Source organism: Rhineura floridana, chromosome 18, assembly GCF_030035675.1.
Source record: "Rhineura floridana isolate rRhiFlo1 chromosome 18, rRhiFlo1.hap2, whole genome shotgun sequence".
NCBI classification, from domain to species: domain Eukaryota; kingdom Metazoa; phylum Chordata; class Lepidosauria; order Squamata; family Rhineuridae; genus Rhineura; species Rhineura floridana.
The window spans coordinates 9643657-9661293 of NC_084497.1; the positions used below are offsets into that span (position 1 = coordinate 9643657).

The 17637-nt window shown below is 48.8% G+C and overlaps 1 protein-coding gene across 10 annotated transcripts in view; it reads left to right on the forward strand.

Annotated features, from left to right (window-relative positions):
* The first annotated feature begins 4068 nt into the window (after positions 1-4068).
* LOC133372259 (SURP and G-patch domain-containing protein 2-like) overlaps positions 4069-17637 on the forward strand; it is a 29463-nt gene continuing 15894 nt past the window's right edge. For 8 of the 10 annotated variants that reach the window (XM_061600585.1, XM_061600587.1, XM_061600586.1 and 5 more), the window contains exons 1-6: positions 4070-4245; positions 4410-4461; positions 7062-7183; positions 10890-12446; positions 13709-13826; positions 15507-15973. In XM_061600585.1, coding sequence (XP_061456569.1) covers positions 7069-7183; positions 10890-12446; positions 13709-13826; positions 15507-15973 — 2257 coding nt within the window. In that variant the 5' untranslated portion in view covers positions 4070-4245; positions 4410-4461; positions 7062-7068. Of the gene's footprint in view, positions 4246-4409; positions 4462-7061; positions 7184-10889; positions 12447-13708; positions 13827-15506; positions 15974-17637 lie in introns of all 10 variants that reach the window. The other 2 variants (XM_061600595.1, XM_061600588.1) reach the window with 2 other exon arrangements.

The following is a 17637-nucleotide window of genomic DNA, read 5'->3' on the forward strand; positions in this document are numbered from 1 at the left end:
ATCAACTAAGATGGCGGCAGCGGCTTCAGTACCTTAGGGAAGCTGCGGCCGCCATCTTCATTAAGGGCAATGCTAAAGGGCAGGAGACAGGTAGGTGGGGCAAGGGAATGGTGGGCAGGCGGAAGCTCCTGCCCTGCGATCCGCGGATGGTGCTGCGGATTGCGGGAGGGGAGCAGAGGGCCCCTGTAGTTCCGGGGCCTTCGGGCCAGTGCCCCACCTGGCCACCCTTTAGAACCGGCCCTGTGTGTATCTCTGCCTGCTTTCCCGCTTCAAGCCCACCTGATTTTCTCACGCTGCCTTTAATCTCCTTGGGAACTATACAAAACACTGTCTGATTAAACCCTCTTTGCTGACCGTGCAACCCTCAGGAACTGGCCCCAAATCATCATCATCATCATCATAAATCTGAACTCAGTGGAAAGATCCATTGGTGGAAAGATCTCTTGGGAAACTTTCATCAGTGGCAAAGATGCCAGAGATCATGAGGCCTCACACAAGGTGGAGCCTGGGAGGTGAAGGGAGTGGCAGATCAAGAGATGGACGACCTAACCTAACTCTCCAACCTTCTGCCTGATCAGGCTTACAGATGCCCATTCAGCTGGTCACCTGTGCTAGGTCAGGATTGTCTCAAGGGACATTAGGATTCCCCATGTCCTTTCAGGCCATCAATATACCATCCATAAATAGTACTTAGCAGGCATTCTAGGACCTTTTGTGGCCTTAGTCACATATACCACACACACACAAGAGGGATGTAAGTTGAGTGATTAATGTGCATAATAACCAGCCATTGTGCACATTCACCAGGCTTCCTCGTGGGGAATGCATACATTTAACCTTCCACGAAGAGGGAATTGTGCACATTTCCCAGTCAATATATATAATCTCTAACAGACATTAGGAACTCTGCATATATTGGCTGAATTTTGTACATTCTCTAGCTATTATGCATAATCTCCAACATGCCTTAGGAAATGCTGGCGATACATGCACACTTCCCAAGGCCTGCTGGTACTGACTGGGAAATATACACCATACCTTCTTCATAGAAGGTGAATGGGCATATTCTCCATGAGGGCTGGTGAATGTGCACAATGGCCAGAAATTATGCACATTACCTGCTCAACACCGTAACAGAGGTTTTTATTGTACTACTAAAACGTTTCGGCTTCTGCCTTCAATAGCTGCTTAACGTTGTTTTCTTTTAATATATTTTAAAGTCTGTTTTTATGATGTGCTAAAGTGTTTTTATTGCTTTTGCTTGCAGCCCTGGGCTCCTACTGGGAGAAAGAGCGGGATATAAATCTAATTAATAATAATAGTAATAACAACAAACGACATACGAATGCTGCTACCAAGGTGGCAGTTATAGAGCTTTGAGGATGGATTGCTCAGAGGGGCTTCCTTTGCAGAAGCTCAGTGATGCTGGTGCTGTCCTCCAGGTTCAGGCCGTGTGGCGCCAATGTGTCCAGACTCCAGAGCAGCCTTTCCCAACCGGTGTGCCCCCAGATGTTGTTGGACCACAACTCCCATCAGCCTCAGCCAGCATTGCCGATGGCTGAGGCTGATGGGAGTTGTGGTCCAACAACAACTGGAGGCACACCGGTTGGGCAAGGCTGCTCCAGAGAGTATATCCAAAAGTTCTCCCTCTCAGTCAGTGCTGCTGGATCCGTTGGCATCTCTATAGCCGTTAGAGAAAAGTCCGTGGCCCTCAGTGTGGAAATGTTTTGCTGCACTATATAGAGATACACACACAGCGCTTTTTTTTGGTTAAAAATGAGGTGCTGATACTCCTGTCTTGATACAAGTGCTGTGAGTGCCAGCACAAAAGAGGCTGAGGTGAGTTCCATCACACACACACACACACACAAAACACGATATACTGTATACAGAGCAATCTTCCGCAACCTGGTGCTCTGCAGATGAATGATGGACTCCAACTCCCATCAGCCCCAGCGAACAGAGTCAACGGTGAGAGATGGAGTCCAAATTGCCTCACCCATGACATCTACCGGGTATGCGCATTTTGACAATATTTTGAAACGTATTTTTGTAAGGAATAAGCCTCCGTGTTCTTTCCGCTCAGTTTGACGAAGGGAAGACATAAAGGATAATAATTTTTTGACGTCGGGGGGAAGGGGCGCGACTACTATGAACCTAACTAAAATAACTAACTAAAATATGTAACTTGTCCCTCGGGTCCTCCTCCGTGCCTGAGGACTGGAAAGTGGCAAATGTAACGCCAATCTTCAAAAAGGGATCCAGAGGGGATCCCGGAAATTACAGGCCAGTTAGCTTAACTTCTGTCCCTGGAAAACTGGTAGAAAGTATTATTAAAGCTAGATTAACTAAGCACATAGAAGAACAAGCCTTGCTGAAGCAGAGCCAGCATGGCTTCTGCAAGGGAAAGTCCTGTCTCAGTAACCTATTAGAATTCTTTGAGAGTGTCAACAAGCATATAGATAGAGGTGATCCAGTGGACATAGTGTACTTAGACTTTCAAAAAGCGTTTGACAAGGTACCTCACCAAAGGCTTCTGAGGAAGCTTAGCAGTCATGGAATAAGAGAGGTCCTCTTGTGGATAAGAAATTGGTTAAGAAGCAGAAAGCAGAGTAGGAATAAACGGACAGTTCTCCCAATGGAGGGCTGTAGAAAGTGGAGTCCCTCAAGGATCGGTATTGGGACCTGTACTTTTCAACTTGTTCATTAATGACCTAGAATTAGGAGTGAGCAGTGAAGTGGCCAAGTTTGCTGACGACACTAAATTGTTCAGGGTTGTTAAAACAAAAAGGGATTGCGAAGAGCTCCAAAAAGATCTCTCCAAACTGAGTGAATGAGCGGAAAAATGGCAAATGCAATTCAATATAAACAAGTGTAAAATTATGCATATTGGAGCAAAAAATCTTAATTTCACATATACGCTCATGGGGTCTGAACTGGCGGTGACCGACCAGGAGAGAGACCTCGGGGTTGTAGTGGACAGCACGATGAAAATGTTGACCCAGTGTGCGGCAGCTGTGAAAAAGGCAAATTCCATGCTAGCGATAATTAGGAAAGGTATTGAAAATAAAACAGCCGATATCATCATGCCGTTGTATAAATCTATGGTGCGGCCGCATTTGGAATACTGTGTACAGTTCTGGTCGCCTCATCTCAAAAAGGATATTCTAGAGTTGGAAAAGGTTCAGAAGAGGGCAACCAGAATGATCAAGGGGATGGAGCGACTCCCTTACGAGGAAAGGTTGCAGCATTTGGGGCTTTTTAGTTTAGAGAAAAGGCGGGTCAGAGGAGACATGATAGAAGTGTATCAAATTATGCATGGCATTGAGAAAGTGGATAGAGAAAAGTTCTTCTCCCTCTCTCATAATACTAGAACTCGTGGACATTCAAAGAAGCTGAATGTTGGAAGATTCAGGACAGACAAAAGGAAGTACTTCTTTACTCAGCGCGTAGTTAAACTATGGAATTTGCTCCCACAAGATGCAGTAATGGCCACCAGCTTGGACTGCTTTAAAAGAAGATTAGACCAATTCATGGAGGACAGGGCTATCAATGGCTACTAGCCACGATGGCTAAGCTCTGCCACCCTAGTCAGGGGCAGCATGCTTCTGAAAACCAGTTGCCGGAAGCCTCAGGAGGGGAGAGTGTTCTTGCACTCGGGTCCTGCTTGCGGGCTTCCCCCAGGCACCTGGTTGGCCACTGTGAGAACAGGATGCTGGACTAGATGGGCCACTGGCCTGATCCAGGAGGCTCTTCTTATGTTCTTATGTTCTTAACCCTGTCAGGATTCTAGCGCATGCGCGGCCAGGAGTAGTTCAACCGTTACAGAAACCTCCTTACAAGAAGGGGGAGGGGGACGATTCGTTTTTTGCGCATGCGGCTGAGCACAGACGAGGGCGGTAAGCCGACCTATTGCAGTTAACCACGCATGCGCCGGAAGAGGAAGGCGGGGCGGGGAAGCCGTCGCCTGTAGTGCACTTGCGCACGAAGGAGAAAAGATTGCCCGGTTGGTGGCTTTTTCCTTTTTCGCGCGTGCGCACCAGAGAGGAAGGAAGGCCGGAGCGCGAGAAAAAGGGGGTTGGGTAGAAAGGCTCGGCGCATGCGCAGGGGAATCTCCGCGCAAGCTCAGTGGAGTGTCGCTGCTTCGTTGAGGGGCTGCTGTGGGTCTCTCTTTGCGTTCCTGGGTAGGCTCGAAATTAATTTAAATAAGAAGGTGGCGCTTTTTTGTTCTTAATTCAGTTTGTGGTGAGTGAAAATCATCATATGTGGGGCGAGGAAGGGGAAGCTTTTGGTGAAAGGGGAGCTGGGTTGCCAACTGACCACCAAACACCTAGCTTGGCCTGCTCTTCTGCTTTTTAAAACGTGTGCCCCCTTGCAGGCAAACAGTAACGGGGCTTTATCTCTTTCAGAGCGTACTGCTGTTGATGCCAGTCTGCTGTTAAAGGTGCAAGGAAGATTTTGGTAAGTTGGCAATCCCTGTAGAGATCTGTGTTTCAACCTGCTTGGCTCTCGATGTTGGCCCGCGGGGCTCGTCTCCTCTAGGTGACCAGAAAGAGGGCTGCTGAGTCTTGCTGCCTTCCCTGGGGAATTTTCCCCAGTGCCATTATCATTGCCTGTTTGTCGTGCCAGGCAAATACTCCTGTTCCCTTCACCTCCTGTTTTTCTAGGCTTTTAAAAATTTATCCAACCAAGCCCAACTCAGACTCACTGGAATTAATGGACCTAAGTTAGGCAAATCCATTAAATAGGTCTACCTAGAGAGAAGCTTGGTTGGTTGGATGCAACCTATGTTTTTAATACGCTAATGTGCTTTCATTATTGTATCTTTTTAGCTTGCTTGTAAATCGCTTCAGGATTTTTTACTGGGAAGGGATGTAGAAATTGAATAAACGGAGAACTGTTTGAAGGCGTTGTATATTTTATTTTAACTTAATCTTTTTAAAAAATGTAACTACTTTGGTAGTATTACTCAAGCATTGTGATATATAACTATATATCCAGATTAAGTCAACCCATAAAACCTTCCAAGAGAGAGAGAAGAGCTGTGAATAGAAGAGGTTGGGATCTGCTCTAGAGATCCTGACTAGCGGTTTCTTTAACTAAAATGGATAGAGGTACTCTTTTGAGATCCTGAAAGCAGGATTAAGGGGCTAGGCTAGGGGAGTTTTAGTAGGAAAATGCCCTGGCATTCTCCAGCTTCCTTATTTTATTATTGCATTTTTACCCACCTTTTCTCCGAAGACATCAGTTCTTTCCCCTTTTTTTATCCTCACAACAATCCTGTGAGGTTGATTAGGCTGAGAGATGGTGCCTGGCTCACAATTACTAAGTGAGCTTCGCTCACTTCAGTGGATTCCTGTATTGAGCAGGTGGTTGGACTCAATGGCCTTTTAGGCTCCTCCCAACTCTACTATTCTATGATTCTATGAGAGTTGAACCCTAGACTCCCAGTCCCTAGTCCAACACTCTAACCGCTACACATTCAACAGAGATTATTATGGAAAGGCTTAAAAACAAAACATCAAGAATTGTGACAGCTGGATGCTGGGTGCAGTGGACAGGAGGTAGGTGAGAGAAGTAAAAGAGCTGGGCACTGCAAATGTGGTGAGCCAGTGTGGTGTAGTGGTTAGAGTGCTGGACTAGGACATCAGAAACCAGGATTCATACCCCTGCTCAGCTGTGAAGCTCACTTAGTACCTGAAAGCCGTCTTGGGGTCGTGGCAGATGGTGCAATGGAAATGTTGACTAGAAACTGCAAGGAAAAAGAGAAATACTGTGTTGAGGAACATGAGGAAAGGACTTGGAAGCAAAGTTATTGCTTTCACAATGCCTTTGCACAAGTTTATGGTCCAACTGTGCCTGGAATATAGTGTACAGTTCTGGCTGCTGCATCTCAAAAAGGGTATTGTAGAGTTGGCAAAGGGGCAGAAAAATGAACAGGAGTCCAGAATGCTTTCCCATTATGAAAAGGCGAAAGAAGAGGAGAATAATTAAAATATTTTTAAAACCCAGATACCTGGTGTGATTTGCAGGTGCCAACCCGAACTGGAGGGCTCGATATGGTGGTGGTTAGTATGAGTGGCTACAGCCACTATGGGTATGTTCTGCCTCAGTTGTTGGAGGTAGTAAATGACTGTGTACGCCAGTTTCTGGGAATCACAAGTGAGGAGAGTTGCTGTTGTGCTTGGGTCCTACTGGTGGGCTACCCCGAAGAGGCAGAGTTTGGAAAAGTTACTTTTTTGAACTACAACTCCCATCAGCCCCAGACAGCATGGCCACTGGATTGGGCTGATGGAAGTTGTAGTTCAAAAAAAGTAACTTTTCCAAGCTCTGCGAAGAGGTAACTGGTTGACCAATGTGAGAACATGGTTTTGGACTAGATGGGTCCTTGACCTGATTGAGCAGACTGCTCTTTTTAAGTAGCGATAGGAAATCTGTGGCCCTCTAGATGTTGGAATCCCAGTTCTCATCAATCCAACCAGCATGGCCAATGGTGAGAGCTGATGGGAGCTGTAGACCCTGGAGGACATCTGGAGAGATGCACATTCCCTGCCACTGGTATAAGGCCTTGGAAAGTATAGGTAGGCTTGGGTGATGGCTGAAGCAGCCTGTCTGTTCAGCAGCCTCCCATGGCCCAGTGTTCCTGGTCTACAACTCCCACCAACCCTGATTGTTGGCCATGCTGGTTGGGGCTTGTGGGAGCTGTAGTCAGAAAATCTAGAGAACATCAGATTAGAGAAGACTGACGTATAGACTCTTCTGCTGAAGCTGAGCAAGTCTGTCCCTGAATGGGTGGCTGCCTGGGAACCATATATGGGCCCTCTTTTTGGAGAAAGCACAATGTATAATAGCAGCGGAGAACCTGTGACCCTCTAGATGATGTTGGACTCCAGATGCCATCAGCCCAACGTAGCATGGCCAGAGATGTTAGGATTTGTAGTTCAACAACATCTGGTTCCTCATCCCACATGGAGGAAGTGTGATAAAGGATCAGTAGGTGTTAGGAATATCAGCTGTTCTCCCCCCCCTTAACTCTTGAGCCTCTTTCTTTCTGGATGCAGAACCAAGATGGCCACCCGACGGATGACGCGGGAGTCTTTTGATGCCCTCATGCAGGTCAAGGCAAAACGGTATCGTCTGGACCGAAGCGACCCCATTGATGAGGCTCTCCATCAACTTAGAGGTAGCTGGCCAACCCCCCGTTTTTGTTTGTTTCTTTCTCAGTGTAGCGTATGGCCCTGTTTCAGTTAAGTAGGGTGATGACTGTTAGAGAGGAGACTCCTGTTTCCAGCCCTTTGAGGTGAGCGTTACAACCCTGGAATTCTAATCCAAGCTTATTCTGAGCCGGGGGGAAATCCTCTCACCTTTCTCTTCCCCTCCCCTTTTTCCCATCCTCCTGAGATCTGTTTTCACTGTTGTATGTACCAAGTATCAAGTCCAGGGCCTAAATGTGGCCTCTCTGGCCCTTGGGACTTGCCCAGGCCACACCCCCTTTCCACAGGCCACAGTTTTGCATCTTCCTTGAGTGTTGTGCCTTGCTGGAATATGTCCTTGAATATGTCGGGTACTGCCTCTTGCTTGCCCATATGGAGGAGAGAGAGTGGTGGGTTTGTATGTGGCCCTTAGGCTGAAAAAGGTTCCCCATCCCTATATTAAAGATTTGGGGCTAGATGCCAGTCCCTAAACTCAATGTGTTTATAGCCTTATGAAGAAGATCTTCATAATGTGTATATGAAGTTAAAAAAAAGTCTACTTGGCATCTTCCCCACTATTACGCAGGGCTGCCGTCAAAGGGCAGCCAGGTTGGGCCCTGGCCGAGGGCTCCTGAAGGGCCTCCCGTTAGGGTGGGAGAGTAGCGCTGCGCTTCCGCGATCCGCAGCAGGGATGGAGCTTCCAGGCCACCCGCCCGTTCGCTCGCTGCACCTACCTCTCTTCTGTCTTTTGGGGCTACGGGTGCCGTGCGCAGGGCTGCCATCAACCAAGATGGTGGCAGAGGCGTCTTTAAAGGGCTGATGTCCCTGCTGTCATCTTGGCTGGTGGCAGCCGTGTATCCGCAGCGCGCACCGCACCAGAAGACAGGAGAGAGGTAGGTGGAACAGGCCAGAGCCGCATGCCCAGGGCAGGCTGGTGCTGGCCCTGACTGTATATATGCCATGTTCAGGGTACCGTAAGTCAGGAAGGAGGAACCTGTGGCCCTCCAGGTATTGTTGGAGGACAAGTCCCCATCATCCCTGACAGTAGGCCAAGCTACCAGGGGCTGATGGTATTTGGAGTCCAGCTTCATCTAGAGCGGGCATGGGGGATGTTTAGCCATCCAGATAGTGCTGTAGTAAAATTCCCATTATCCTTAGCCATTGTCCATACATGCTGGGGCTGATGGAAGGAGTTGTTCAGCAACATCTGGAGAGCCAAAGATTCCGCATCATTTCTATATGTAGCGTGAAGAGCTTGAGGAAGACAGTTGCTTCCCAAAGCCCTCCTTCAACTGACAGCCTCGACGTTCCATGGATGCCAGATGTCCCTGAGGATCGGGCCCTTGGCAGAACCTCTTTGGCGATGTTTAGACTTTTGCTTTTTCTGTGAATTTGCAAACGAATACGCTTCTGTGTCCCTGCAACCTTCTGTGTGCGAGAAGCATGTTTTGGGTCCAGTTTGGATGTCCTGCTCTCTTGGGAAGGGCTATGGCTCAGTGGTAGAGCACTTGGTTTGCATGCAAAAGCTCCCAGGTTCAATCCCTGGCCTGAGACCCCAGAGAGCTGCTGCCAGTCAGCGTAGACAATGCTGAGCTAGATGGACCCGTGGCCTGATTCTCTTTAAGGCAGCTTCCTACATGAGTTTAGGCAGGCCATTGTGCTTCTCAGTGCTGGTGCCAAAGTTGTGGGAGGTTGCATAAGGACTTAAACAAAAGAACTGTCTTTTTGGATCAAGCCAAGCCTTCTGGCAGACCAAAGGCCCATCTAGTCCAGCATTCTGTTCTCCCAGTGGCCATTGCGGAGGCTTTGGGAAGCCTCGAGTCCGTCGGGCTCCCTCGTGGTTGGTATTCAGCTGCCTCTGTAAAGGCTGTTTTTGACAGGCTTTCAGTGTATAGTTTAGAATCTGTTGCATTTAAAGGTTTTTGCAGCTGCCCTTTTGAAATTAAGGTTTTATGCTACTATCTGTGTGTTTAGGAGAACCAGTGTGGTGTAGTGGTTAAGGTGTTGGAGTACAATGTGGGAGACCAGGGTTCGAATCCCCACCCAGCCATGAAGCTCACTGGGTGACCTTGGGCAGTCATTGCCTCTCAGCCTCAGAGGGAGGCAATGGGGAACCCCCTCTGAATACCGCTTACCATGAAAACCCTATTCATAGGGTCGCCCATAAGTCGGAATCGACCTGAAGGCAATCCATTTCCATTCAAACTGTATGTTTATTTCTTGTCTTAAATGCTTGTTTTGTATCTTACCAGAAAAATGGTATCTAAATAATAAATTTGTTGCCAGGTGAACTTATAATATGCCTGCACCTTTTATGGGGAGTATTTACAAGTAACTTTTTACTGTTAGTGTTTTAAAAAGAAGCTTACAATGGATTATAATAGAAGTTTTCGGATTATTTGCATGAATCCATAATATTAAAAAAAAATAGAATAGGATCATAGAATCATAGAATAGTAGAGTTGGAAGGGGCCTATAAGGCCATCAAGTCCAACCCCCTGCACAGTGCAGGAATCCAAATCAAAGCATTCCTGACAGATGGCTGTCCAGCTGCCTCTTGAAGGCCTCCAGTGTCGGAGAGCCCACTACCTCTCTGGGTAATTAATTCCATTGTCGTATGGCTCTAACAGTTAGGAAGTTTTTCCTGATGTCCAGTCGAAATCTGGCTTCCTGCAACTTGAGCCCATTATTCCGTGTCCTGCACTCTGGGACGATCAAGAAGAGATCCCGGCCCTCCCCTATCTGACAACCTTTCATGTACTTGAAGAGTGTTATCATATCTCCCCTCAGTCTTCTCTTCTCCAGGCTAAACAGGCCCAGTTCTTTCAGTCTCTCCTCATAGGGCTTTGTTTCCAGTCCCCTGATCATCCTTTTTGCCCTCCTCTGAACCTGTTCCAGTTTGTCTGCATCCTTCTTGAAGTGCGGAGACCAGAACTGGACGCAGTATTCAAGATGAGGCCTAACCAGTGCTGAATAGAGGGGAACTAATACTTCACGCGATTTGGAAACTATACTTCTGTTAATGCAGCCTAAAATAGCATTTGCCTTTTTTGCAGCCACATCACACTGTTGGCTCATACTCAGCTTGTGATCAACGACAAGTCCAAGATCCTTCTCACATGTCGTATTGCTGAGCCAAGTATCCCCCATCTTATAACTGTGCACTTGGTTTCTTTTTCCTAAGTGTAGAACTTTGCATTTATCCCTGTTGAATTTCATTCTGTTGTTTTCAGCCCATTGCTCCAGCCTATCAAGGTCTAAATTTTGTTTGTCTTCCACGGTATTAGCTATGCCCCCCAATTTTGTATCATCTGCAAATTTGATAAGCATGTTCTGTTCCTCCTCATCCAAGTTGTTAATAAAAATGTTGAAGAGCACTAGGCTCAGGACCGAGCCCTGTAGTACCCCACTCGTTACTTCCACTCATTTTGAGAAGGAACCATTGATAAGCACTCTTTGAGTACGATTCTGGAGCCAACTGTGGATCCACCTGATAGTTGTTCCATCCAGCCCACATTTAGCTAGCTTGCTAATCAGAGTATCATGGGGCACTTTGTCAAGTTGGACTCCCAAATCCCAGCAGCCCGCATGGCCAGTGATTATGGGAGTTTTAGTAAAACATTATTTGTAGGGCCACAGGTTGCCCATCCCGGTTTTATTCACTGAGCAACAGCTGTCTTTGCTTTCTCTCTGCAGTTCATTCCCATCCAGCCCCGCGGGCCCGGTATGAAGACAAGGGTGAGGATTTTCAGGATGATGGGAAGTACGTGCGTAGTGACTGGAGAGAAGGTGCTAGAGAAGCCCCTAGAGAAGACTATTCAGTGCTTCCCTATAGATCCGCCAGCCACGTCACAGAGGAGAAAGAAGAGGAGGAGGATTACTACACCCAATTGTCTGCACAGACCCAAGACTATGTGCAGCCATCTTCTCGCAAACGAGACTATGGCAGTTCATCTTCTGTGGAAAGGGACTACACCGGCCCATCTACCAGAGAGCGGGACTATGGGAACCCAGCTTCTCGGAAGCGGGACTTTGACCGTGTCCCCTCTCGAGAGCCTTCCAGGCTCCATGACGTCAACAGACGCCGACAGAATTCTGGAAAAGTGTTGGGTGACTTCCGATCGCCAGGGCTCTTAGAAGAGGAATTTGGGGCTGTGCAGCGTCATGATTATGACCAGGAATACAGGCTTGAGCCCGAGAGAGAATTCATCTCCTCTTTGCATGCCGGAAGGGATCTGCGGGGGAAGCGCAGCATGGCATCTCAAGGCATGGTCAAAAATAAGATGGACACCGGTTCTCCTGTCAAGAAATGGGGGGCTCAGAGTTTGTCCCCAACGGATGATCTACTGAGAGACCCCATCAACCATTCCAAGAGGAGAACTGTCCCTTCTCAGCGGCCGCAACTTAGCCAGAGACCGCATCTGCCTCCCCAAAGGGGCACCCTGCAATATAGGAACCTGAACCTCACGAAATACACCCAGGGCAAAGAGGTGAACTTGGAACTCACTGGCCCCTCGGACATTTTTACAACCTTTGGGGTCGAAATCATTAAATGGGCCGGCTTCAACGAGATCAGAAAAGACCCAGAGTATTCTGAGCTGTACCGAGTTCTCTTCACACTGGAGACGGAGACTTGCGCCAAGATGCTGGCCTCGTTCAAGTGCTTGCTGAAGGCTGAGCACCAGGACTTCTGCTTCTCTGTTGTCCGGTCTCTGCAACACGCAGCGCTGAGGACGCCCAAAGTTGACAACCAGTTCTTGAATCTGCTCTTGGAGAAGAAGGTGGTGAAGACGAAGAATTGCTTCTTCGAGGTGATCAAGCCTTTTGACTGGTACATGATGCGGCTCCAAGATTACTTGCTGAAGAGCACCACACCCCTCTTGATGGCCTGCAATGCCTATGAGCTGAGCATCAAGTCCAGCAGCTTCAACGAGCCGGGGCAGATGGCAGCCGCTTTCGAGACCACTGTGTCCCTCTGCCGCAAATCCTTGGCCCTCCTGGGGCAAACCTTTGCCCTGGCCTCTGAGTTCCGGCACGAGAAAATCCTTGAAGCCATTGGCCTCCAGGAAGCGGCCCCTAAGCCCACCATGTTCCCCAATTTTGACACCTCTGCTTTGTTTGGAAGGGAGTACATCGAGCACTTGCAGAGCTGGCTGGAGAAAAGCGGCTACCAGATGCAGTTAAAGAGGCCAGCTGCAGAGACCCAGGCTCCGGGCCAGCGGGGTGTTCCGGAAACGAGACCGAAAATTAAGAGTAAGGAGGCCTTCTTGAAGAGTGAGAGAGAGATCTGTATAGACCCACTTGATACAGATACATACTTCCTCCAAGGGGCTCTGGATGGTGTACATAGTTTTCTCCCCCCTTCCACTTTTTATTCTCACAACAGCCCTGTGAGGTAGACTAGGCTGATAGAGTGAGTGACCAGTCCAATGGTGGTCCAGTGAGATTAGTGCTTGAATGAGCATTTGAAATTGGGGGCTTTCCTCTCAGAAGTTGTAAGTCTAACCCAGCTGTCCCCAACCTGGTGCCCTCCAGATTTTGTTGGACTCCACAGTGCCCATTGTCCTTGACCATGGGCTTTGCTGGTTGGTGGGGCTGTTAGAGTCCATCAACTTCTGGAAGGCCACAAGTTTCCCTATCCCTCCCCTACGAGACATTCCCCTTTCTCGGGATGGCATGCTGCTTCTACAAACACCAACAAAATAATTAACCTCCCAAAAAAATTCTAAGAACATTTTAAAAGCAGTTCCAATTAAAAACATTATTTGATCCGGTGATGTCCAAGTTGCCAGGGACAGTCTCCTTCAGCTGTCAAATGCCTGGGTAAGCAGGAATGTTTTCTAATTCCTCCTAAAAGACAGCAGTGAAGGAAACAGATGCACCTCACCTGGGAGGGCATTCTGCAAACAGGAAGCCACCACTGAAAAGGCTGTGTCATGAGTCAACGCCAACAGGGCCAGCCCCCGGTCACTCACATGCAGTAAGGAATGCTGCTTGTTAGCTGAAGGATGGGGAACATCTGTAGCCCGAGATATTGCCGGACTGCAACTGATCATTGGCTGCGCTGACTGGGGCTGCCGGGAGTTGGAATCCACCAACATTTGGAGGGCTGCCGGTTCCACATTCCTGTGCTAACATGTTCTGCAATTCAGATGTACATTTGTATGCTTATATATCTGGGTCATCCCAGTTGCTTGGCTGTGGCCTGCAGTGGGTGATTGAGTCCTCATTTGGCCCCTGGGCCTGAGATGCCTCTCCCCTGCACCCGAGAACAAATGTCCAAACATTGGGATAGTTTGGGGCTGTGGCTTGTGTGACAAGGAAGGGCTCCCTCCCCTGCCCCCCCCTGGCAACACTCCAAATAGCTGGTAATGTTAATGGTTTTGGCGGTTGATTGAAAACAAACATACTTGCAGGATCTGTAATAAGTTTGCTAGCAGTAAAATGTTTGGCAAGCTCCAGTGACCATTCTCATTGGTATTGTGAACTTTTCACTTTCCCCCCCATCTACCCAGTCCCGCAACGTGCTGATCGGAAGGTCACTGAGACAATTGAGAAGCTGGTGAACAGCATCATTTCCGGCATGCTTACGGGAAGAGGGAGAGCTGAGCTGAAAGGCAACCCAGAGTATTGGTAAATATCTTCCTTTTTCTTTTCTTGCCTTTTGGAGCCTTCAGGTGGCAGGATTTCTAGGGCCAGCCTAGTCTGTCACTCGGGGCTGTCTTCAGGCTAACCACCTGACAACCCTGCAAGGTAGGTTCTGCCGGCCTGAGTCTCTGCGTCCTGATGACGATGGGAAGCCAGTGGATACCTGAGGGAGGCTCAGCTGGAGAAAGTAGGGCTGGACTTCAGTACCTGGGGCAGCTCTGTGCAGGCAGCTGGCTTTAAACCAGGGATAGGAAGCCTGTGGCCCTCCAGATGTTGTTGGATTTCAGATTCCGTTGTTCCTCGCCATTGATCATGCTGGCTAGGGCTGATGGGAGTTGGAGTTGAGCAGCATCTGGAGGGCCACAGATGTTCCCCGTTCCTAATCTAAGATGCAACGTCCTCTGCTGCAGCTTTTCCCAACCTTTGGATCCCCAGAGCTTGCTGGGGTACAGTTCCCATCATTCCTGGCCATAAGCCATGCTGGCTGCAGGGGCTGATGGGAGTTGGAGTCCAGCAACATCAGGGGACCCAAAGATTGGGCAAGGGGGCTCTACTGCGTGTAAGAGATGGAGGAATGCCTGAGAGCAGAATGCTTCCTCTTAGATGAGATGAGGAAACCTCTGGCCTTCCAGATGTTGCTGGACTCCAGCTCCCATCATCCCTGACTATTGGGTGTGCTGACGGCGGTGGCTGCTGCTGGGAGTTGGAGTCCAGCCGCATCTGGAGGGCCATGGATGTTCTCTATCCCTGCTTCAAATAAACGTCTGCTTTTTACGTTTGTAAACTGCTTTGAGCATCTCCTTTTTGTTGGGGGAGGGAAAGAGAAGCAGGCTAAATTTTTCTAAAGTAGGGTTGTCCCCAGTGAAGGCCTACCCAACCTAGGCCCATTCATTGCAATGGGCCTGCTTTCTAATCTCCTTTAATTTCAATGGAACTACTCTGGGTAGGGCTAGCATTGGCTGCAAACTCTCGTCGCTTAAATGAACAGTAGAGAATATTAAAATACCCAGGAAGGATTTGATCTTCCCCACTGCCGTGATACTACTTGGCATGTACACAACCCTGCATGTACCACAAAACTCTCTCTTGCATGCACCGGGTTTCTGCCTGGCTTCCAGCAGAGTTCCCATCCCCTACTAAAATAGTTTTGTGCCTCGGTTGCCTTCTTCTGTGCTGAGACCTGGCAAGGAGCTCTTTGGGGCCACATCCAATGGGGACAAAAGGCTCTTTCCGCGTATGAGGACACCTCAGCTGCTCTGTCCCATGCACAGTGGGGGATTTGGTGGCCATGGGCAACTGCAGTGCCCTGGCCGAGCCTTTGTTGCTGTTCATGCTGGCGGAGAAGGGGTCAGAGAGCCCTTTGCCTGTTTCTCAGCGAGCCTTTTAGAGCCCTTTGTTGTAGTAGGCTAATGTCTGCACGCATTTGAGCATCCCTCTCTATCCTCCATCCAGGCAAGCGAGAGGCACAATCAGAGTTCATGCCTGAAACGTATCCCAGCCGGGGAACAACACTCTGGAGGATGTGGAGCAAGGCTGGTGAGGGTGTGGCCTGGGGAGAATTCCAAGGGCCTGACAGAGAGGCCCGGAGGGCCGCATTCTACTACCAGGCCCAGTTCTAGAGTAAGGTGTCTTGATTAAACGGCTGTTCCTCCCCCGGTTAAACAGGTTCTTGTATGAAGAGGAAAGCCTGGAGCACAAATATTACAAGCTGAAGCTGGCCGAGATGAAGCGGCTGATGTCCACCGTGAAAGAAGAGCCGAAGGAGGAGAAGAGCCCCGAGCAGCGGGCCTCGGATGCTGTGCGGGCTTTGCTGTATGCGAGGAAAGTTGCCAGCGTCAAAAAGAAGCTCTTCCGGAGGAGGCGGCCTGGGATCCTCCAGCGGGCAATGGCGGCTCGGAAGGCGAGGAGGGCCACCGTTGGGACCCAGACGCTCCTGTCTGCGGGGACGGTGCTGAAGCAGCAGCAGCCACCCCAGAGCCCCACAGCTGCCTCGGCGGAGCCTTCCTTGGACAAGGCCGGGGCCTGCGACTCGGCCACTGACCCGGAAGAGGCCCCAGGGGAGGTTTTGGGTGCTGCCAGCTCGCCAGGACTCCCTGGGGATCCCCAGCCGTTAGTGTGCCAGTTCCCCGATGGTAGGTGAATTCAAGGGGAAGGTGCAGATAGGAAGGGGCCTTTCCTTGCTCAGTGCTGTCTTTCGCATCCTCTGCTGCCTGACTTCCAGTTCAGCGGAAGATGCTGGGGGTTGAACCAGGGCCTTCTGCACCCAGAGCGGATGCTGTACCGTTGAGCTGCGGCCCACATCCCGTAGAAGGCTGCCTTCTACTGAGTCGGGTCCATTGGCCTGTTGATCAGCTTCCTAGGATCTCGAGCAAATGGCTTTTCCCCTCGTGTGGTTCCTCTGATCCTTTTCACAGGAAATGCAAAGATTTTTGCCCTTGGGGACCTTTTGAATGCAGAGACGGTGCTCCATCATTGAGCTGACCTTTGCTTCCAGAATTCCAGCTCTTAGCTTCCTATTGGTACGTGTAGGAGGTTGCCTTATAGCAGTTTGAACCATCAGTCCGCTTAACCCAGGATTGTCTGCTCGAGGTGTAGAGAACCCCTAATTAGGCGTACTGTGCCTCCCCGCTTGGCCAAACGGGTAAGGATGCGGTTGGCTAAAAGAGGGGTTGCAGGCGCCAATCAGCTGCTTAGCTGTGCAGGCAGGAAAGGGTCATCTGACATGATGTCAGATGATTGGCAGGTGGCTCTGCCCCCTTATCAAACATGGCCCATGGGGTGTGAGGGAGATGAGGCTCTGACCTAGTTGTCACACCTAGATTGTTCTTCCCATCGCCTCAGAGGTCTTTTTAATAGAATTTTCAGCATTTAAACACTAACGGGCTAATCCATTTTTAAAAGCTTTTTTAAAAAGTGCCCTGTATTAATTAATGAGCAGTATCCAACTGGACAAAGTTTTAGCTGCGCAGTAGAACTTCCCCACTCTGTCCTCTCCTCACGTGATACCTGAATGTGTTCTGGGGGATTCCTTAGCCCCTCGGAGCCGATCTGGGGGGCTGTGCAGGGAGAGGAAGGGGCAGAGAAGTTCTACAAACACAAGGAGTTTTAGCTGCACAATGGATGCCACCTTACGGCTTCAATGTTTACGTGGCAAGATAATAATCTATTAAACCCGCTAAACTTTAAAAGGTGTCCCCAAATGATCAAGTGGCAGTCTTTTTTTCTTTTTTAAAATTCTAAATCTTTTATGATTAATACTATTAGAAAAATGATCTTTTTAAGAATATCCATGCTATCACACACAAGGCATTGTTTTTGTGTTGAATGTATGAAAGTTTGAATCCATTACTTAATAAACTAAATCTGATATGATCATGAGTTCAGATTTCTTTTCAGCAGGTGGCAGCCCCAGAAAACATGCATATATAAATGTAAATGGAGCCACGACAAGAGCACAATTCAAAGAGATGACATGAAATGATTTTAAATCGTGGTTACTATTTCCTATCCTGTATAGCCCTCTTAACTCTGTTCCAGTATTTTGTGTTGTGTATTACATTTCTGTCCCACTCTCTTCCTCTTAACAGAGGAGTTTAAGAGTGCTTTACATGGTTTACCCCTCTGCCTCCTTTGTCTTCACACCAACCCTATGAGGTAGATTAGGCTGCCTAGCTTGCACAACATGGTAAACCATAGTCAGCAGTTTCCCATTATCTGGGATGTTTTGTCTCCTCATTCACGCAGGAAGGAAACAAGCCATGGCCCGTAGCTAGGCAGTAGCATGTGGAAGTAGCTG